This window comes from Lepisosteus oculatus, chromosome 17 (genome assembly GCF_040954835.1).
Source record: "Lepisosteus oculatus isolate fLepOcu1 chromosome 17, fLepOcu1.hap2, whole genome shotgun sequence".
NCBI classification, from domain to species: domain Eukaryota; kingdom Metazoa; phylum Chordata; class Actinopteri; order Semionotiformes; family Lepisosteidae; genus Lepisosteus; species Lepisosteus oculatus.
The window spans coordinates 1,175,745-1,199,531 of NC_090712.1; the positions used below are offsets into that span (position 1 = coordinate 1,175,745).

A 23,787-nucleotide genomic window follows, 5' to 3' on the forward strand; every position below is an offset into this window, starting at 1 on the left:
TGTTCTCTGGGTTACATACCCCATGCTTTTGGTCTGTCTTAAATCAGCGTTGCTGGAAAAACAGGGCCTCTGATGCCGTTTCAAAATACTTTGTGCTTTTAGGTTTGAAAAATACCGGCAGGAAGTACATTCTCGGGAATTTAGGCACAGCAATCTCCGTCTCTCGGTTTCAAAATCAGGGTCTCCTTCCTTGATGGCCTAATCCACTGCGCTGACTACACAGTATCATGGGGAGCAGCCCATGGTGATTTTAAGGTTCCTTATTCTTACTGATAAGTAGCCAGTAAGAAAGTAAGCCAGAGTAAGCCAATAGCTTGAAGAGGTGGAGGATGCAAATTCTCATGAAACCCTGCACTGCGCAATTTAGAAAATAACGAGCAATGAGCAGCCCTGGCATTCCTACAATAAAAAGGGAGGAAACCACTGTTTAAGCATCAAGAAGTGCCCAATGCAGAGACACATGCAGAAGCCTGACATCTATCACGTACGCTACAAGACATGTTAGGAAACCCTGCACTTCTGGGAGGATAACGAAGGGGTGTGTACATTTTTAAAAAGGGGGCAACTGAGTTTCAAGAGCTTCAGACAATAACCTTGCACAAATGAGAACTTCGTTTCAAGAAACAGAAGCTTGGCAGCAGACGGTGAAGAGCCCAACCTGAACACAAAGCATCGTCTCGGCAGCAAGGTCCTGACCAATAGATCGAAACGGGGAATCCAGACACCGCTTGTAAGCAACAACTGAGCTCGAACAAGGGTGAACGCAGCTGCCACAGAGCACGAGCCAGAAGGCTTCTATCTGACCTGTTTAATTGGGCTGGTAGAACAGCTAATCAACACTTCAGACCAGAATCCCATTATCTAAAAAGCAGCCAAGGCTGAGGCGCGGGTGAGCCCTGAGTCTGCAGCTCATTCCGCTCGGAGCGGAGCGGTGTTTACTCACTGTGGCCGTCCTGCAGACCGAGAGCCGCGCTTCTCAAAGTCATCACAAGTCACACTGTGTCAAGTCTGAAATGTGGTGGTGAAGCTGTCGGCACTCTGCGTTCGAGAACTCTGGTCAAAGTCACAGTTCAAGCTCTGCATCACTGTGCAGTAAAATTAAATACAAAGATATAAGAATAAGATATAAGAATAATGCTATACTCTTGCCTAGCAGAGATTTTACTATAACACATTAGAAATATTATTTTTCCTTGCTTTCAGCTCAGCACTTCATTCCAAAGCTTTTCAGCTTCAAGTCCCACAAACTGTCCTTTTAACTACACTTGATTAAAAAACAACAAATCCCTGATTGTAGTGGAAATAGTTGGTTAACCTCTCATCTGCACATCCTAACTTAATACTGCAAGCCTCTCCTTCTGGGAAACAAAACCATCAGCTCAGTATATGGCTCGCTGCAAAGCTCTTTGTTTTGTGTGTTGATGTTTCTTATTCCTTTAAGTCATCATTCTAGGAAGTGCTGTATGTTCTGACCTCATCAACAGCTGAGGCCCAGAGAAAAAGATGTAGATGGAGTTGGTCAAGGATGCGTGCCTGTCTAGTGATTGTGGTGGGTTGGGTGCTGGGATTCTGGGTGGATTTCGGGAACAGACTTATGACAGACAGGACAGTGAAGAAAAAGAAAAGTGACTCAGATGAAAGCAACAGAAATCACCAGCCAGATGGCAGAATCTAAGAATGCAAAGTACTGATGTTTTGATTAATTTGGTCAAGAAAATGTATTTAGCCATCCAACCTGGAATTGACATGTTATTTAAAGGTAGATCTCAAAGTTATTAAGTTACTGCTGACCAGTGCCTTTCACGTCCACCTATCTGAGCCACTCATCCCCTTGACAAGCTGAGAGATCCTCAGCACCTGGCAGAAGAGTTATTGCTGACTGGAGGACTTTGATAGCTCTCAGCAAAATCACTGCAACACTGCTGGCATCCAACCCCTCACAGGCGTCAGCGCTGATGGGCTGCTGGCATCCAACTCCTCACAGGCGTCAGCGCTGTAAGTCACAGGGTTCATTTTTGCCAGAAAACGAAGACCCAGGATGACTAATGTGTGTTTGACCCTGTTGGAGATCTGGGCACAGTGGGCTTAGTGACACCATTAAGGCACATCAGCCTGAAGCATTTACTGGAACTCCTACAACTCTTCGTGAATGTTTAAGAACATTAGTTTCTTGTAGTTCTTTTGCACATAAAACAAATTCCATAACCACAGCAGTGAAAAGAATTACAACCCAGTTCAAGGAACTACGATAAAAAACTAAGATTCTGTTTGTTCCCTTCTGACGTCCAGTGATGCAAGCAAACATTTCCCTGGAGCCTAACATCACAACAACAATCCCCAGATGGATTTCAAAAGGGGTTTCCGTTTCAGTCTTGACCCACATTAAGACAATACCTCCTTGGAATCCCAGAAAGAAAGGAGAGAGTACAGCTAGATGGCACAAAAGGAGATGGCATGAATTTCTCCAAAGTTACATCTGTTAAACTGCCAGAATTCCTGCAGCTGGAATCCAGGTTGTGGCAACATTACACACAGGACACTAAAGACTATGTACAGAATGGTATACATACAGTACAGAGGAAAGAAAGTTATCTTTCTTCAGATGAAACAAGCCAAGTGATTTAGTTGAGACAATTCCCCAAATCTCTCGAAAAGAAAATCTTCAGCGCTGACACCTAACAAGCGAGCTGTTCCTGAGAGCCCCCTGTGTGTACTACCTGCAACTTACAGATCTTCCCCCCCACGATATTTACCCCACGATTGTCATGCTTTGACATAGAATCACTATGGTTTTCTACACTTTTAACATGTTTACAGAATCCTGAGAGCCCAACATCACAATGCATGAAAATGATTTTCTAAGAAATGTTTATTACTTTCCCCATGGTTGTGTAGCAAAGTGAAGCCATTCACATCTCACCTACCAGCAACTGTTAACTATTATTTCATCATTCCATTAAACACATTGCTCTGCAAGGATACTGTGCTTAATGTTTGACAAATGCTGTCGATTCAGAGATTGTTTAATAGTATTACTAATACAAGATTTCCCCCAGGATGCCCATAAAGAAAGTGCTTCACAACTGATGTGTGCTCACAGCTTCACAGCTGCTCAATGGTAAAACAGCACCTCAGCTGGGATTCGAACCCAGAGCCCTGATCACTGCTCCACATGCCTTAAGCATAACATGAGACACAATTCATTCTGGTCTATCTGAAAAAGACAAAGCATAACTCAAGAAATTCTGTTTTAATTACTAGGCTGTCCAACACAGCCTACAAGTCACAATGGATTCCGTCCGGTATTCCTTCCTTCCATGAGAAAGTAACTTTTCCAATGACTCTAGCAAACACCACATGATGCCAAAAGGAGGTGGTTTAGCAGATCAACGTACAAGTAGTGACATTATTCTCACACACACACCATGTGAAAGAAATGCCTGTTTCCAGCAACAAGCATTATCAGCTTTTTTTCTTTTTAGCAAAACTAAACACTGCTCATTTGCTCCACAGGAGAGAGGAAATGTTCTTTTCCTAATGCTACTTTATTCAAAGCAAGGCTACTGAAGGAACACTCACCCACATTTTCAAAATAAAATTAATAAATAAGAATCGAGGAGCAGTAACTGTAAGACCTTTTCTCTTCTAGACTGCTGGTTAGTTCACACGGCAGCACACCGCAGCCCACCACTCCAGAAAACACCCTAATAGGAGCTGGATTTCTCCTCCTCGTGCTTCCTACGCAGGGAACACACCTTTGCAAAAAGAATTCTCAAGCCCTGGTTCAGTGAACGACGCCTTTCACAGCACTGTACTCTGACAGCCACAAGGAGTGCGCCTGTGGAAACGTACCCTCAGTACAGGGATCACTGTGGACCAGGTCCTCACCCAGACACAGCCAGAGGACACCAAGGAGAGAGGAACCTCCTAATATGTTCTTTTCCCAGGAACATCATAATCCGGAGCTAACATTTAGCTTTATCTTTCGACACTCAGCTAGAGCTCACTGAAATAAAGCAGTGGTGGCTTATCTGCTCTCTGGAGACCAGGGAGTATTCTCAATGTTTCCACTCTGACAGTAGCCCTGTCCAACTGCCCAGCTACACCAGGCGGCTTTTCAACCACGCTGATAAAACTCAAGTAAGAGCTTTCGAGATGTGGCATGTCTTAGTGCTCTGTACAAACGAGGATGCACTGGGATGCCTGCAGTGTAAAAATGAATACGTTCTGGAAAGCACGTGTTGGGGAGGAAAAAAGGCATCTCTGTGACAAAAAAGCTCCTGCTAAAATAATGAATAACGTTAATCGTTGCCTCTACAAAACACATGCAGCGCAGAACCAGCACAGTGCAGGTAACGTTCAGCAGCTCCAGAAAGCCCCGCGGGACCTGCGGCGGGGGCAGCGACATGCACCCTCCTTGACACCCTCCCGTGTGCGGCGGCAGGGTTCAGAGCTGCACGCCGAGACGGGAACATCAAACAAAACCGATCTGCGAGTCCTAAACTAAAAACAATGTGCTTTTCAGGCCCTGGAATTAGAACAAAACTGGCCGCATTCAGCACTAGCACTGAGACAATAGCATTTCAGCCAGACAGCTAGGGAAAGGAGAGCAAGCTGTCTGAAAAACATGCAATGGGTCAACATGCTCCCTCACGTTTCAGTGTCTGTTGAGCTCGGAGTTTAAGCCATTGCAGTGCAAGTCCACTTCAGCAAACGTCCTACTGGAAAGCCATCTGAAGAAGAAGCTACATGACTGCAGGAAACACAACCCAATCAATGAAACCTCCAGAAACCAGGCAAAAGTTATTTTATTTTGGTAGAAACACTAGTCAGCTGAAAGAGCCATTAGACCCTTCATGATACCCAACACCAAGCAGACCCGTGTTTGTATGCTCCACTTTATTCTTGATGCAGCATCTCAAGTTTATTCTACATCAAGAATGCTCATTTTAACATATCCTACGTTATAATAAAACCTAATATCATTGTAAGTAGTGAACTGTAGTGAATGCGGTGTCACTATGTAATCATAAATATTCCATTCTATTAACACACACAAAAAAATTAAAAGCTCAGAAGCATCCAAGAGCTAGCACAACCAATCTGCTCTGTATTAGAATTTAAGATTGGCAAAATTAACCACCTGCTCTCTAATCCTACAAAATCTTGTTTCTTGAAAAGGGACAGACGCAGGTACAGAAAACACTCTTCTCACAGTTCTGCAATACAGGCTGTGGAAGAACAAGCTCTTGCAATCCAAACCATGTCAATAAAGCTTTTAAGACTGAATTAAGCTTGAACGCATGTGCACGTACCACAGATGCTTTTTCTGTGCTTTTCACTAATCTGCCCTGAGGTTGTTCTAGGACTAACCTGATACAGGAGAGATACTTCAGCTGTTCTTTACAGAATCAGCTTCTCTAAGCCGGACTGGTGACCCAGCAGACCCAGCCCAACGCATCAAGCATTTTCTTCACTTGGGCAGGAGGCTGCGCAGGTCACGTTCAACTCGGTCTCGACCAGAGAAGACTATGACATGACCTGCGGGGTTGTTTCTTCAGAATGAACAGTGAAACGCAAACCAGAGGGCACAAGCAGAAAATGACGATGTGTGGATAAATCAAAACAGGAGGCAGTGCTTCAGTTCAGAACAAGCTGCTGTTGCAGCTGACAGCCTTCTTTCAAGAAACAGCTGGACGAGAGCCTCGGACCAATCGGCTGCTATCACATGGGCTAAAAGTGGCCAATTCAATTTATACTGCAAGGTGTTTTACTGAGGACATTACCTGGAAGTACAAAAAAGCACAGCAAAGGCAAAAATAACCCGACCAGTTACTTGCTGTTCAAACAAACTGCAAACAATCTTCATCTTTCCTAGAATAATACATATATCCCCGACACCAGGTTCCTTAGATAGTTTAGTGGAAGAACAGGCACACAGTAGGTCCATTCACAGATAACGCACTCTGAACTAAAACCTCCACACGCATTAAAATACCGCACTGCCTACTGGAACTCACGGGATTCTGGCTGCACACACAGGGCTCCGCTCAGCCCAGGAAGCCAGCTCTCCCTCTGCGGCCCTCCGTGTCCTCTCAGCTCTGGGCCCGTCCAGCCCGCTGCACCTCTGAGCCCTCTGGTCACCCGCTGGGCGTGAGCGGAAATGAGCTGGCTGCCCCCCCCCGCCACGGGAGAGCGCGAGAGAGCGTTACCCCACATGCTCCCGGCAGCAGCGCCGGATCGATGCGCGATCAGCGCCGGCCTGCTGCCGGAGTCTGTGGGTCTCTAAATGTCCTTTAATAGAGGTCTATTGATTTCATAGACCGCTGCAGCCGTAGAGCTTTGCACAGCTGTGGGCTGAATGCTCATTTAGAGACTCTCCCTGGGTAACAGTGAGGACTGGTCTCTTGACTCTCGCCTTCACCCTGACCTGAATCATCACGGACATTGACTGCTTGGCTTCTGCGGAAAAGGACTGCCGCAGAGGCTGAGGAGACAAGCGAACTGCAGCCACGAGGCACTGCCGTCTCCCCAGCCACTCAGCCATGGGCCGTAAGTGCGTGACGCTCAAACACTTTCAGAGGGACGAACTGTCATCTTTCAACGACCGTGCTTTTACAGCGGACTCAAAGTCTCGTTTGCTGCAGAAGAGAAAACCAAGACATGGCTATTCTTCTACAAGGCTGCAACGCTTACCCTCCCTTGAATATAAACAGGGAGACGGAGCTCCAGCTCCTGCCTTCCTGGTGCTCCTTCTGTAAGAGAGGCTGGTGGAGGCTACTGGTCTGAGCCAGTCCTTCCCGTCATGTTGTGGAGATTACATGAGTAACAATAATCAGAGGTTCTGTTCGCATTTTCAATGGCTCCCCTAGCTGCTTGTGGCTTCCCACACAGGGGATCCCACACGCTCTTGTGCGTGCGCTGAGGCAGCAGGCACTAAGCCAGGTTTAGGACAAGGATGGCCATCCTGGCCCTGCCTCCCAGTTTTACAGGTTACCCCTAAATCACCATCTCTAAAAGCTTCTGACAAGTGTCGCATGTACTGGATCAGCCTAGCAGGTAACATGACAGGAACAGATGAAAGGCCCTTCTAGACTACAGGCAGGCCGATGATTCTTTGAACAATTTGTAGATATAAGTCACCCAAGTGGCCATTTTGTGTCAATTACCGTGGCTAAATTATCTGCTTTCTTGTTAAGACTCAGTTTATTTTTGCACCTATTCTCAGTTTTTTTAAAACAAGTGGTTTTCCATACGCTTGCTACAATATTTTAAGTCTCTCCTCAACTGGCTCATCCTAAAGTCTCATTAAACAGCTATCAACAGGTGATATGTTTACACCAAACAGACAAGTGGGATTGACGCTATCAGACACTCCCATAATGGGTATGATGTTGCAGAAGACACTCCCACAAGGGGAGGGGCACTGTATCGGACACGCCCACACCCCCCGCAATCAGTGACATTTCAGGCAGCAAACCCGACTGCGGGGAGGACACCAGTTATCCTTTCAAGAGGTCAAAGCAAACAGGCTTCAAAAAGAAATCTGAAATCAATTGGCCTGTGATTCAAACCTTGTTGGACCAAGAAGGAACAATTAGGCACAGGGTTTCCCGAACCAAGCCTGGGAACCCCTTATGTTAAAGTATACCTATAGAGCCTGCCAGCTCGTGGATCTCACTGAGAGACCATGCTGAAGGTACGGGAGCGAACTGGAGGAAAACAGGTGCAGGAGACAAGGCAATAATGTCCAGCTTCATATTCTGTGTTTTTTTTCACTTGATTAGCAGCCAGGGGGAAATAAGCAAGGCAGTTGTGAGGACTTGCGAATATTTCAGCTGCTTACCAGTCCTGAGCTACTAATCCGGTTAACTCCTCTGGCTCTCCTACCTCTGCAGCACTTCTCGGCTGGCGCTGCAGTCCAGCCACTCCCCCTGTTAACCCCTGCTCGGTTCACCGCAGTGAAAAGAAGGGCTCAGGATAAGAGGCTTTCCCAGCCAGCTGCTCCTGAACTGCTCTGAGCACAAAGACCTACTGAAGCCGCCCTTGATGGGTCTGGCCACGCGCTGACCTCGCCAAAGAGACTGCCAAAAGGACAGCAAAAGAAAAAGACACAAAACAAGAAAAGAAACAAGGAAAAGTCAGGTTTAATAATTACACCTACAAGTTTTATCCTTTCTTTAAAAAGAATATATTTAACACCTAGCAGATTTCTTGCACACTAACTGGTTAAACACTTATGCAGAATGAAACCTATGACAATTTTCATTAAGCAATCCCTGGGGTCTGTTCACCTTGAAATCCTTATCTCCACAATTCCAAAGCTCCTTTAAAATGCGCATCATCCCGGTCCATCCAAAACCCTGGACATGGACACATGTGTAAACCCAAGGATGCAGCAGTGAGGTGTACCGCACTCAAATAAAAACACATGCACGTGCCCAAGAGTAATTCAATCCCCACAGAGGACGAGAGGGCACAGTGCTTGGACACCACCTGCTGCGCTGATCAGCGCAGCCAGAAGCCACAGGAAGAGAGAGGCAGAGGAGCAAGACAAAGGCTCTGTGATGGATACGAGAGCAGGCTGACACAGTCATCTGACCCAGCCTACTGCCAGCAGCCCTGAACTGAATGAACCCGCTACTGTGAATGGCAGACTGAGCTTCCACGCAGAAGGGGCAAACTCTGATGACTGCAGCACTCCATATATAATACAGTAATACAGGAGGTGCACAGCATCTCTGCAGGACATGGTGGGGGGGTTACCCCTCCACGGAGACTCGGGACAAGTGCTTGAGCTGGGTGCCCTCCCCCCCCAGGACCCTGACTCACAGGCAGGACTGGAAGACAAAACAGACCCGTCTTTCTCATTTAGAAGACAGCCTCATCCCAGGCAACGTACACACACCAGGGGAGAAGTGTGGCATCAAGACCTACTGCTGTGTGGAAAGAGCAGGCTGGTTTGACTCATGAAACAAACGGCGAAGCCCTTGGAGAAGCTGATCAGCGCTGCCAACCCCTCTGATCAATCTTCAGAACATCAGGACTAAAGTCGCAGGACAGACCTGACCTTGGTATCGGGGTGTTTCTCATAACCGGAACTGCCGCCGCCCACTCTTGGACCCCCCTTGTCGTTTTAAGAGAGGCAGCCCTTGTTCTGGGCCTCCAGGGGCCGGGCACCAAGACGCGCTGCTTTTGAACACGTCAGTCTCCCTGAGAAACCATCTTTCCGTGGAGAGATACCTGATCGCTGCCAGATCGGGTATCTCGCCAGTTCTTTCACTGAATTACAGCCTGACCTCCACTGGCTGCAGCTGAATTCAGGGGTGAACACTTTTCCTAGAATGCTGTTCCTTCCTCGTTACCAAGCTTGGCCTCGGGGAACAGTTTTATCCCACGTTATCGGATATTCGCAGCTCTTCCAGCAGTTCCTCCTGTGCGAGGAAGTGGATGATCAGACACCCCTTCCGCAGCTCTAACTGTTACAGCAAAATATTTCACCCTAAAGTTCAAAAGATGTAAGCAAGCAGTAACACATTCTACTTTCTACTAGTCAAATGCATTGAAAAACTGCTTTAATACAAACATGAGGACTACTTATTTTTCCGTAAATACAAAAAACCCTAGAAAACATTCTCAACACATAAGGATATTGTTACATCTAGGAGGTCACAAAAACAGAGAATTAACAAAAATGGCTCAATAATAAAAATAATCATAACTCCCAAATTTTAAAGATTAAGCCACGAATATACCTGAACAGTAATGAGAAGCACCTATGATCTTTGTTTTCTGGCACAGCTTTGGTGAACAGAGTAATAAACTAGCCACAAGGAGTTAAACAAGTATTTATTAATAGTGCCACAACACAAACTAACGACACACAACATACAGCTTACTTTATTTACAGAATGAGACCTGTGTCCTGACAGCAGAAAAACCCCAAATTGCACCCCAATATTTAAATCCAATACCACCAACACAGGCCAACGAGAGGCAAACCTGCCTTTCTGTTCTCACAAAGAGAATATGGCCTACAGTGGAGTCTCTCACTAGAAATACGGACACTACAAAGTGAAAGGGAACCTATGTCCCTATTCTAAAAATGCACCACAAACCAGGAGAGACCATTTTAACCGCATGACTCTCTATAAAGGAAATCAGAGTTTCCTAAAAGCATCAGCATGGCAAGCTCTCTTAACAAGGCTCAAACACGAACTTCAATCTGGTACTTAAGGTTGATCTGGACAAGGACCTCTTGCCCCCAGTGTCTCCCTTTTCCCTCTTGCGTGTTCTTCTCTTTTCTCCAGTACCTGTCTGGATAAACAAATGTTCGTCTTTTTATCCTCGGTTCCTGGACTGTTGATGACTCTTTAATCATTGATCCAGAACTGAATTAACTAAAGTAAACCAAGGTCAACCTTAGGATTCCTTTGATCAATGTGCCTCCAACCCCCCTACAGCTCAGCAAGCACATCAGCTCCTTTCTTGCTTTGAGAACAGCCCCGAGACCCGACACTGTGTTCAGACATCTCTACAGCCACCTCCAGTAAGCATAACAATATCATCTGACAAGTTCCATTAACAAGCATGCCTCCGGAGAGTATGAACACGTTTCACATGGTTTGACCATTTTGTGCTGCAATACTTCCACAGATCTCAGCATTTTGTCCATAAATACTGACCTATATAATCTATTGTAGTATTTAAACTGTGACTCACCCAACTTCAAACACATTCATACACATACCTCTAGTCTTTAATTTTCCCCCGTTACAGATCAGCGGTTCCCAGCCATGACCCTGGGGACCTGTCTCTGTTGATTTTTGTTCCAGCTGAGCTCCAAACCACCAGGACTAAGTGATGCCTTTAATTGATGATGCTAGCTTGTTTAGACATCGTTAACATGTTTCAGCAGTCCGTGCACTGTTTCAACACTCACATACTAGTGTATTGCTTTCCATTGCTTTCAATAACTGTAGTACACAGAGCTGTGAGCAGCCCCTCCTCAGCTTGCTCCTCCTTATTTCGACCCAACACCCATCAACAGGCGATCAGTTAATGCCAAACGCAGGCCGACACTGTTCGACACACCCACACGTGGAGTGTTAATTTTGGACACATCCACAGACACTCTGTTGGACACACCCACATCACGGAGGTAGTGGTACTATTAGACACGCCCACAGAAGGAGCAGCACTATCAGGTATATCCACATTCTGCAGGGGACCAAGCTGAGACATTTCAGGCATCACATCCATACCTACAAGGTGGATACCCATTACAAATCCTAGCCATCCATTCAAGAGGTGAACAAAAGCAGGCCTTAAGTAAGAATCTGAAATCAGCTGGCATGCCATGAAGTCAGCTGGAGCTAAAACCACAAGGTAAAAGGTTCCCCTGGGACCAGTCCTGGGAACCCCTGTAATAACACTGGACCTGAGAGAGTTGTGGGAGGTAGTTTTGTGAGCTCGCCAATGAATGAATGACCACTGTCAGCAAAATAGAAAAAGCTCAAGAACTGTCAACGGCATGTTAAGCCAGCCTATACAAACTCAGATCCAGCCTTGCAGTAATAACTGTAGTCTTTATCAACAGTAACTGTGGGGGCAAATTTATTCAGTGGCTGAAAAACAGATTCAGAGCCAACATTTAATAACACTTGGAATTTGGCGTTTTCAGAAAAATGTCTGAAATTTCATTTTTGCTAGGAACACGACGTAACGACAACACTGGTGTGATATGCTCTAGATCTTGCACTTTAAGATGCACTAAAAATCCTGTTCAGTCAAAACTCATTTCAGTTTGTAATCCCAAGTTTCAACCCTGACATACTATTTTAATAATTTCCCCAAGGCAATGTACAGTACATGCCGGAATGGCCTGAAAACACAGAAATCATTCAGGAAAAAAAAGGCTGCATCCTGGGGTGAAATATAGTAATCGCAAGAGACCATCCTTCACAGAACAGTCTGCCTTTCTCTTAACAAGCCTCACTTATGAATGAAAGACGCACGGTCCTTTACAAAGCCATTCTAAAGCTCTGCAACAGAACTACACTGCTTTAGCCACCTCTGAACAACACACTCCATTTCAATAGAGATCTTGGATTCTTCTTTGCCTTGTCGTGTCCTTTTCCTGCTCGGTGTTCCTGCCTGGGAGAGGACATGGCTGAGCCCTGACTCCTGCCTGAAGCTCAGCACGGACACTGGGGCTCGACCATGAGCGAGTGGACTGTCCACCACGCAGCCCACAGCCCTCGAGTATAAACAGCCTCCTGTTCGCAGCCCCGAACCTAACCTGCACTCAGTTAACATCTAAGTCCTGGTCCACCTGAATGACTTGGTCTTGACGATTCTTACATGCAGCAGATGATGAAAAGACGCAAGTCACAAGCACAAACTATGCACTTGGTGCCTTAAAAAAAAACATCTGAAGTTGTCGAATTTCCGTTTTAATACTGCAAAAACCTACACAGACGCGCATTCATCATGCTGTCCCAAGCTTTGAAATACGGTGCATACCTGACAGCTAGAAAATACTGCCCATTCCTCTGTGAGGGTAGTCTACAATGTGACTGTCAGCTTTCCCATTCCTGTGTGTAATCAGCCAGGCTACAGCTATATTACGGAACAGCAGGTACTGCGCAGGAGAATTCTGTACAACTGTTCAGCGTGCCTTCATCAGCCCTGGTCACTGGACAGTGTGGGTAAAGGCAAGGTGCCTCAGACATGCCGTCCCAGGACCCTCACCCTGACCAGCACCTGAGACCTGTCCCTCTCATTCATTCATTACTCCCACTTCTGCGGGTCACCACCTATTCCACTTGGAACCAGCAGGGAAACCAGAGAGCAGGCTGGCCCGGAAAAAAAAAAGCCGACACCCCCGAGAAGGTGTCACCAGAGCTGCTGGGCTGCTGCACGCCGTCGGCGGGGGGACGACAGAGCTCCACAGAAGAGGAGCTGCGGGGCTTTGTTGGAAGCAAACTGCTGTCTGCTGGCTGTGGCCGGAATGCAAATGGGCGCCTGCTATCAGTTGCTGGCATTCACACCCCTCGCTGGGCTGCAGCTGCAGATTAGCACTTCAGGCAAGCATGAGGCCCGGGATCCATTTTCACACACAAAGGGGTGTTTTCTAAACCCGATTTTAAAAAAAAATCTGTAATTGTCCTATAGGTGGGCTCCTCACTATGCCGGGTTCATTTACTCTCCAGTTCAGAGGCAAACTGTACATCATGCAACCTCTTCATGTCAAGAAAAAAAACGATCAGACTTATTACATGATTTCAAATGAATCGGGCAAAGAATACTGACAGCACATGGAACCACTCTATAGGAAACCACATTCATACAACATCTTCATAACGACAGAGTGGCAGCACTATTTTCTACTCGTGGGCTAAAACAATCACCAGGTATGAATCCTTCGGGGTCTTCCATAACTGCTTTAACAGCTTCCAAGCTCATTATTTAATTACACACAACAGGCTGTTATGTTCTGCAATTAAAGAAGGTACAAAGAAGAGGGAACTGCCAATTAAAATTGCAATAAATGTGTCTTTAGGTTTATGGACATTCCAGTGTACAAACTAGGCAAAAGTACCCAAACCAACTACAGAACAAGCACCTCCAAGGGTTTCTCATTTTAAGCATAACCTTTCTCTCCAAGAAGCATCGGTCGGTTGTAAGGGTAGAGTACAGCCAATCAGGAGAAAAATGCACATTGGTCTTCCATTTTCTTTTAATGCCACGAATGGTCTCATTCATTGGTAAAAGCTCTTCTAGTCTTTAGAAACCAGTACACATCACTGGAAAACCTCCTCCACTCACAGGATAAAGCAAAGGAGCAGCACACATCAGCAGGACAAGAGAAGAGTTATCCCTGTTTGAGCTGAAGACAAGCACACCTTCTTCATCTTATTGGCTGGAAAAATGCAGGAATTGTCCTTCAAGAAGTGAAGACATTCCCACAGGTACCCGAGCCCGTGCCTTCAGTCAGCGGCGTCTTTTCGAAATACCTTGGGAGAAAAAAGCACGGCCACTTCCGAAGAGACCAGAGCAGGTCTCTGGAATACGCAGCCTAGACCCCGGAGTATCCCCACGTGAGAGCTGACGTGTCTGAAAAGCTGAAGAACTGCAGTGTCCTGCACAGAGCCTCTGGCCCGCGCCTCGGCCCACTGCTGGGCAGCAGGAGGGCGCAGCCTGCAGCCCACACCCCTCACGCCGGCTGGCTGCAATGTCCCAGCAAGGAGGGCGCACCTGAGGTTGCCTTTGCCCTAAATGAAACCACAACTTGTTTTAAAGGGACAGGCTGATGGCCATAACCCTTCTGAAACACAAAACCGTTTCAGCTGAAAGAGACTTTATTTTGCTCCATCTCCCATGAGAAAGAAAGGGTCTCTAATCTGAAGAGGCACCTGTCTCCAAAGCCTGCAGAGAATCCTTCTTGTGGTACTTGAAACTAGAAGACTGATTGTGACTGATGTGCCTTCAAAGACTTAAAGAAGTTCCACTCAGGTAAAAACAACTGAGTGAAATCCATAAACCAACTTTAATGTTGTTTTGATGGCCCTGTTAAGCTTCTGTTGATTAATTAGGCAAAGACTATAGCAAATGAAATCTGCCTTTAATAAGAACATAAGAAAGGTCATACACAAGTACTGGCCCTTCAGCCTGTTCCAGTCTTTTCATCGCTTAGCAATTATTGATCAAGGAACTCATCCCGTCGCTTCTTAAATCATCTCTAGCAGGCTGCTTTCAAAGCAAATTCTCATTTAGAAGAGATAAAGGCAAAATAATGTGTATTGTCGCAATTGAAAAAAAAGCTAATTAAAAAAAATGTAAAGCCCTTTAAGTGCTTTTTTGACAAATGAACAAAAAAGGCACCAAAATTACATTTACTCCATGTTTGGCAAACCGCAAAAATAAAGTAGTAATACCAAAAATGAACATAAAAGCAAAGCAACTGTCAACTTTCAGAGTTCTGAACCAAAGAGAACAAGTTTTATTATCGAATGCACTGCGTCTCAGATAAAACACAAAACTGCTCCCGCTTTTGGACTCGTTCCCATTTGACTAACATTTTCCTAAACATTTCTGAATAAATGTTTAATTTCTTAAAGAGCTATAAGTAGAGCTAAAGTTGGAAATTGTCAGTTGGAACCCTATCTGGTTCAGTAACGATATCAGAATTCTTAAGAGCTACCCAGAGCACAGACAGGAGGAGAGAAGTCCGATGAAGAAGAGGGACGCTGTGGAATTGGGAGAGAACTGCACTCTTATCCCACCTGGCTCTCCAATCGGGAAACAAGGCCCTGATCTGCTGGCTGTCCGAACACAGCGGGCTATCAGCACAGCGACTAACAGCGCACATACAGTCAGGCAGGAATAACCCCACAGCACACAGGGGCTCTTCTGCTGCGCCTGCAGGACAGCACTCTCATGACTTAAATATGAACTGAGCAACAGAAAAGGAAAAGAAGAAAGACGTCAATAAAGACGTAGGTTAAGATGCAGCAGGCGAGCAGCACCAACTTCCAGTAACATGGAACACCGTGCAACTGTCAGCACAGTCCCCTGGAACAGGATGACTAACACTGCAGCAAAGACCTCCTGAGTAAGAGCCCTGTCAGCTCTGACTCACTGCACCATCCCTGGGCAATCATCCTGACCCCTCTCCCTCGGCTACCTCTCTGGACAGCCAAGCCACTTGGGTGGACTTGAAATAACACGAGGGGACAACTGCAGATGGCACACTTCAACCAGACCGCTCTGCTGGAACCATGTGCTCCCGAGGCCGGGCCGCGCTGCTCCTGCCGCGCGCTCAGAGGTCCTCAGCTGGGCCATGTCCTCCTAAGAGTGCAGCGTTCAGCTCCAGTCTGCTCCAAAGACAAAGGCCTCTACCCGTGGCATCAGTACAGCAAAAGGCGAGTCTGAAGCAGAGACTATTACAAAACCGAGCAGTCTGAACAGCAGGGAAGGATGCTGTATCAATGTCAATATTGTCAGGACAGAGCTGAAAGTTTAGCATTCTTTCAGCTCTTAGAGGTTCCTGTTGTCCATAATTTACCAATACCTCAAAGTTCATGGCTGAGTCAGAGGTTAGCTTTTGTTTTGAATTTCTAATTCTACTTGACAATGAGCTCAGTTAAGAAGCTAAGCGGAAATGTAGATGAAAAGCCAGTTCTCATCAGCTGGGACCCCTGCTCTGGCTGAGACGTGGGGTTGAACTGTACAGAGAAGCAGCAGACCTGCGGAGCAGTGGTGGTGCAGGCTGCCCCCAGCGCTCTCCGCAGCGTGACTGGTGACATCAGCGCTCAGCGGTCACATGCTCCCCAGCCCGCCCGTCCCCCCTGCGCCCCTGGACAGAGGCTGCTTCCACACGGCAGCTGCTGCTGGGAACGAGCTGCCGCTCCGCGGGGACAAAGCAACTGCTTGGGCCGCTCAGCAGCTCCATGGGGCAGCCTGCTAGGACGTGTCCAAGGGCTCTCCAGGCCGGAAACACAGACCGTCAGTTAACTGGTTAATTAACAATCACTCACTTAAGGCCTCCGTACAGGAGGCCCTTGGAGTCCTGGAGAGGAGTCTGCTGAGGTGGTTTGAGTCTCTGGTGAGGATGCCCCGGCCCTCCTTGCCTATTTTTACTGGGCAAAGAGTAACCGAAAGGATCACACAGGCCTCCAGGAGCCCTGGTGCATTTCTCTTTTTTTTTTAAATACACAGCTGCATAATAGGACCAAACCAAAAAGAAAAACCTTTGTAACTGAAACCAGCAAGAAGCACAGGCACTCTGGTCAATACAGCACGTGGTCACAGTGACCTGTGACGTAGGCAGCGGATGGCCACCAGTGACCACAGGGCTCAGTTTTCGAGCGGTCAATGCGATCTGTGACACAAGCAAAGAATGGCCCCTACAGTGACCACAGGGAAGCGCTGTACTCGAGTGGCAGCAGTAGTAACGAGCTCCCTCTCACATGCAATGTGCGCTGCCAACCTGCAGGGAGTTCACCAAACGCTGGGACTTAAAAAAAACAGACGTTCCAGCCAGATTCTCCTCAACTCTTCCCTCACAGCAGAGGCCCAGCATCTCCGGGGGTGCTGCCATGGCAACGGGCCTTCCTTCGTAGGGCATCCCGGACGTGCTCAAGCGCCGGCCAGCGGAGATGACCTTGCAGTCCACTCCGGCCCCGGGGTCGAGCCTCTGACGCATCAGAGCTGCAGTGCCCTCTGGTCCAGAAGCTGCATGCCACTCAGGAACAGCCTCCGAAGCTCCCAGAGTCCGCTGGACGGCCCACAACCCCGACCGACTCCGCGGGCTCACGGCGGTCCCGGCCTGCGCTGGGCCACACAACACACCCTCCCTGGGGACCCCACGGAAGCCCACCTGTCAGAACATGGTCCTGTATTTCTAATGAGATTCATCGCCCCAAGGCAGCATCCTTAACTTTTAAACTGATATCTTTAGAGGCTCAGGAAATCCTTAAAAGATGGGGTTCTGTGCTTTGACTGGTGAAGACATCTGTACCACGCTGACACGCCTGTTTGTGATATAGACATAATACCACTCAATGTCAGTAAGAACAGCCCTAGGAGCAACAGTAGAGGAAAGCAGTATTTGGGCTTGGAGGGGAATTTACTTTGGTTTCATGACCAACCAGGGTTTTTCCTGACGCAGCTTGCTCAGCAACACCTTTTTGGGTGTTGAGATTGTTTTTTAACTAACAACCCCAAAAAAATTACTAAAAAACACAACCGAGTGAAAACCCCCTCGCACATCTGCCAGACCTGTAGTCTTACCCAGAGCCATGCAAGGGAATTAAAAACTGGTCAGGAGGAAGAACTACTGGTTGGGTTATTGCGAAGACTAACGCGACTTCCAGGTTTTTTCCCCGTGAGGACATTTTACACCCAGCTCAAATCTGTCAGAATCAGGTACTGAGGAGTGTCAGTGCATAGTGCATAGAATTAAAATCTCTAAGCCTTTTCAGGGGGGGTTCTGAATTAGGTGCATTCAGTCACAATCCCACAGACGGCAGCTCACAGAAGGGACTACTTCACCATTTGAAGGAGAGCAAGCAGAACAGAATCAAGACTTCCTGCACAGAGGAGAAGAGCAAATCTGTTCTCCCATTAGAATCACTGAAACTGAGGCCTTAGCTCAGCAGTGCACACGTACTCCTCTGGACGTGTTCTATTTCTACCATGTATACGGCCACATGACGGGTGCAGGACGCGCCGCACTGAAGTCGAGAGCTTCAATCTTAAAATGTGGAACACGAAGTTCTCCGCGCAGCTCAGCTGACACGTGGGCACCCAGCCTCTCGCAGGGAGCGAGGGGAATGAAAAGGGCACAAGACCGGGGCTGTCCTGACCGCTTCTCGCAGTCGTGCCTGCAGGGTGTGTGCAGCTGGGCCCTTCGCAGAAGAGCGCCGCTCAAACTGCAGTAAACAGGAAACGATGCTGTCATTCTCCCCTGACCCAGCCGGCTCTATTTTTAAGAATCTCACGCTGAAGGCAGCCAGTGACGAGCCAGGCTAGCAGGCTCTTGCGGCAGAGCGGGCGCGTGGGGGCCAGTGGGGGGGAGGGGCTGCCGGGCCAGCCCATGCTTCCCAGCTGAGCGCCGGATCCGAAAGGGCAAGTCTGCACGGAGAGGCTGCAGGGAGCCGGGGCGGCGGGTTTTATCAGGCATCAGGGAGCCAAAAGCTCTGTACCCACTGTGAGAAAGGCCAGATTTAGGCCAACCTTCCTCCCATGCCATATTCATAATGCACTTACATAAGAAAACTTAAGGGAAGGGAGGTTGTTAATAATGGATCACATTCAGTTTGAGAATGTCATCCTGAAACAGCTCTGTTCCACAAACCCACAGCTCTATGAGTAGGGTAGCACCTACTCTCAGTCCTACACAGTTCAGGCCAAGTTTAAAAGCCTTTCTTGGAACAGAACCTAAGCACTCAATGTTCCCGAATCAAGGAGGACCACTTTCTCCGGGGAAAACAGCATCACACCCGCAGAAATGCTTCATCACCAACAGCTCCTTCCGTTTCAGTCTAAAACCTCCCTGACATGTATCCTGCTTCACACCAGAAGTGTTAAATGCATCACACTCTGCAACAGTGATGATGGAAAAACATTTCATGTAACGTGTGCTAAACACACGAGGACATCTCTGGATCATGTCAAGAGAAATCGGAGCTGAAATGGCACATATCATAATGCTATAGAGTCGTTAATTAGTAGCACAGGATAAATGGTTTTGCTGATTCTACTTGGGACCAAAAAACTCAGTGCTTCAATCACCTGACCCACAATGTGCAAAAATCAACATGACATAAGAAGCAGCAGACATGGTGTAGAACTGCCCACATGGTTAAATTAATCAAAACAAGAGGCTGGTATTAAGTATTAAGTAGCAAAAAATATTACCTGATCAGATAGAAATACGCATTAATGGTTTAGTCTTGCAGGTATGTTCAAGATGCACTTTGGAACGGTTTTAAGAGACAGGATGACCTGAATTTGCTCCATTTCTTCAGTACTACCAAAGATGTCCCAAATGTAACCAAAATATTTACCAGTCAAAATTCATACGTCACATATTAGCCAATAATCCTGCGCTGCACAGAGGGTGGCAAGACGTCTCTGCAACACCCTCAGACAAGGTGAAAGAGCAGAGCTACAGTAACCACACCAAGGTCTCCTGACCCGCTCAAGACAGCACTTATGTTGTTGTCGAGGGGATACAGGCAGTTCCTGAAGTTGCTGTGAGTGACGGCTTTCCCAGCTTCTCCACAGTCAGACCCCCAGCCGCCCCCACACCGCAGTCCACCCCTCAGCCTTAAGCCCCCGCGCTTCCCCACATCCACACCAACACCAGGACTCGGCTCGTCGGGTGTAGCAGCACGTGATCACACAAACGCAACCGCTGCCTGGCACCAATAAGCAAACCCACCAGAATTACACCTCTCTCAAAAACAGTGAAGTTCACATCAGAAAACATCTACAGCATCGCCTGCCTTACAGTTCTATTGTGCTGAACCTTCCCGAGACTCTCCTCCAATATTCTCCCTGTTACAGTACAGTTCTGAGGCAATTTTAAGCAAGACCCCGAGGATGAGATGCTAGTTAAAATACAAACTATCGTGGAGATAGAAAAACAAATACAGACCAGTTCTGTCACACGATATAAACCTTCAGACAGGGATGATTACGCTCAGAACAATCTGTGAGAATGAAATGTACAGAAACTCACTCATTGACTCCACACAGAGCAGGAGCGGGAACGAGTCTGAAGCACTGGGCAAGCACATGCCTGCTACCACCCAGTCCTGCAACCCTCTCCCGGCACCGAGCACGCGGGAGGACTGGTGCCACAGACAGCACAGCGATCAGCACGACCCCTCGGCCCCCCCCAGCCGGGAGGGCAGGAACAGAGCCCCAGGGGGAAGTGGCCTCCATCTGCGCAGAGCCTCGTCCCGTACGGGACACACACACGAGCACTGTCCCCAGGAGAGGGGGGTACTCACCCCTTTTCTGTACCCATCCTTCCTTGACAATGGTGACATCGCTCATGGTGGCTCCACGGCGAGCCCTGCGCTCGGAGACGGTCTCCTGGGCGAGGGGGGCTTGGTCGGATCCCTCTCTCTCCCTCGCTCGCTCGCTCGGACGCTGCTCCGCGGCTCGCGCTCGCGCTCCGCAGACCTTCCCACTCGCCAGCGGTGACTCAGCCTGGAAGGAAGTAGCACAAAAAGGAATGTGTGGATTTTTTTCCCCCCTCTTTTCTCAACTCTTACACACTGACACGACAAAACAACAAAGTCATTGTTAAAGCACATAGCCGTTGCTCGCGCGCGCGCACACACACACACACACACTCGCTCTTTCCCTCCCCTGCTCAGGGCACTCCGAAACAGCCCACTGAGGGGCAAAGGTCAGGGGGGTCCTGCTCACTTTTTCCTTCAACTTTCTTCGTCCAGCTTTACGCGGCAGGTTTGAGGGAGCAAAACGCTTCCAGGAAAGGAATCGCAATGTTCTGATCCTCTTTCATTCAAAACCGTAAGAGCAAACACAGGAATCAGAGCATCCTCCACACTCTCATGCAAATTACAGCCATTGCACTCAGTTCCTGGCTTGTCACAATGCACTACATTTGCATCACAGACATGATTTCTGAATCACAGGAACGTTTTTTTTTAAGACTTTACGCAACAGCTGAAAAAGCTCAAAGCAGACTTTGAGATGCTTGGATTTTTTCCCATTTCCATCATAAAACAACACAAGGGCAAATTTTTACAAAATGTGAACACCCCAAGTTCCAAAATCCGTCATTCATAAACTCAAGTAAAACCGGTCAGAAAGAAACCCAATTCAGAAAACAAGTTGCTAGCGATCTGGTGTTAGAATGGGCAATGAAGAACAAGAGTAGGTGTTCAAATATTTATGTGGGCGTTCTCTGCATCAGGTTTAAAAACTCATATTTCTAAAATATACTGTCAAGTAAAACCTTTTGTTTTTGCTATTAAATGCCATGAATCAAAACATTTAAAATTAATAGTGCAGGGGGGCAGACCTCCTCAGACATTGTGTGGTGAACTACTCACTCAACTCAATATTCTACAAGTGCATTTAAAGGGAAACTGCAGACCCAATTTATCAGATCAGTTATTAAATCTAGGTGACAAAATAAATTAATTGACGTTATAGAAAAAATTAACAAATTTCAAATTAAGCAAAAGAATTGTGAACTTTGTGAAAGAACTGCAAGTAGACATGGTCAGAAAATCGCATTCAAGTTAACACTAATTGTAATTTGAAGCGGCCCTTCCTGCTCACTAGTCTCTGTAATGACTAATGTACTGGGATGTAGAACGAATAAGTACAGGTTTGACAACAGACATTTGTGACCTGCATGCAGAGTTACCGAGTAGTATTTGTCAGCAAAACAGTCTCAATATCAAAAGCAATATTTCAACTGGATTAACAGAAATGTATGGATTAAACGGGATGTATTCACAAGGCTTCTTTACAATGTCATACTGCCGCAACATCACTGGAAGTTTTGTTACCGTGTTCTGAATTACAGAACATGGCACTGCGCATACCTGAAAATTTAACCTGTTATGTGAATTGGAGGTTTTACAAGTTACTGTGTACACTGGACTTTTATTGTGGTTTCAAAAGCACTCAATGCTGATTCTTTCTAACCCCAAAATATAAAAGTAGCAGGACCACAAACAGAAGATCATGCCATCTTTAGGCTCACGTGAACCTTGCGCCCTTAAACTGCAGCAGAAAATAAAACATCACAAGGAGATTCAGAACCAGACCATTTAAAAATTCAGCCTGAGACAAGGAGAGCATCTCCTCTCAAACACACAGTGTCGGGGGCGACAACAAGACCAGAGTTCCCTGCCTTCACGTGCAGAGAGGCTCCCTCTTTCTCGTGCAAGAGCAAATCATGGAACCCAAGGCCATGGGAGGTGAGGAACGAAGGCAGAAGAAATTCCTGCGCCCCTGGCTTCTCAACGCCAAGGTGTGCGCAATTCTCACACCCACTGCTGGTCATTTTCCTTCCCACGGGGGACAGCAGCTCTGCGGAGCGCCCCTGCACTGCCCAGGACAGCGGCCACTCCAGGCAGGCCAGCACAGCGGACACTACAGCCAGCCCTGCACACCTCCGACTCCAGGGACAAAATAAATGTAAGTATTTTAAAATTGTCGCCCAGGGCCCGACCACGCAGGGCCCACACCGCCACACCGCGCAGGGCCCACACCGCCACACCGCGCAGGGCCCACACCGCGCAGGGCCCGACCGCGCAGGGCCCGACCGCGCAGGGCCCGACCGCGCAGGGCCCGACCGCGCAGGGCCCGACCGCGCAGGGCCCGACCGCGCAGGCTCCACACAGCCACACCGCGCAGGCTCCACACAGCCACACCGCGCAGGCTCCACACAGCCACACCGCGCAGGCTCCACACCGCCAGACCGCGCAGGGCCCACACCGCCAGACCGCGCAGGGCCCACACCGCCACACCGCGCAGGGCCCACACCGCCACACCGCGCAGGGCCCACACCGCCACACCGCGCAGGGCCCACACCGCCACACCGCGCAGGGCCCACACCGCGCTGGGTCCAGACCACTCTGCACCATACTCAGCGGGCAGTTGTTCAATCCAACAGTGTTAAATTCTAAAGCTTGAAAACAATTTTTTTTCCCCAGAGCGTTTCCAAGCTCCATGTGCAAAAACTCCACCCGGTGACAGTACTTCTGTTGAGAAAAACTTCTGTTTACCTCTACTGACAGACATTAGAGACTAGCAGGATACTCCAAGTTTACTTTCCGTGCTAGAGGGACTGCCCCCCGTGTCTGCCCCAGAGGGGAAGGTCCACTCTTTGCTAAGCCTCGTGCCGCAAACCTGAGTAACACTATTCCCTTCTGTTCCCCGGGCAAGAGCCTCAAGTCACTTCCTCTTCGCCGCCGCAAGCCAGTTCATGTACGTGCTGGCATCTCCACATCCTCCTCCTCTTGGGCATCTTTACAACACCCCAAGGACACGTCTAATACAGCGGTGCTCAGTCCTGTTCCTAGGGGGCATCTGCGTCGGCTGGGTTGTGTTCCAACTGGGTCCTTAATCACCTGAACCACAAAAAAAAAAAACTAAAAACAGCTGGCAGATCAGTTACTGTCAGCAAATAGCACTGGTGAAAAAGGGACTAATTAGAACAAACACCAGCGCGCACATGGGTCCCCCAGGCCAGGACTGAAGACCTCTGGTCTAGTCCAATACATC

General features: G+C 47.8%; 1 protein-coding gene across 5 annotated transcripts in view; it reads right to left on the reverse strand.

Annotated features, from left to right (window-relative positions):
- LOC102690433 (RAC-gamma serine/threonine-protein kinase) overlaps positions 1-23,787 on the reverse strand; it is a 110,030-nt gene that overhangs the window by 68,845 nt on the left and 17,398 nt on the right. For 3 of the 5 annotated variants that reach the window (XM_069179844.1, XM_069179845.1, XM_069179843.1), the window contains exon 2: positions 20,526-20,727. In XM_069179844.1, the coding sequence (XP_069035945.1) occupies positions 20,526-20,571 (46 nt within the window). In that variant the 5' untranslated portion in view covers positions 20,572-20,727. Of the gene's footprint in view, positions 1-20,251; positions 20,325-20,525; positions 20,728-23,787 lie in introns of those variants that run through there. The other 2 variants (XM_015362486.2, XM_015362485.2) reach the window with 1 other exon arrangement.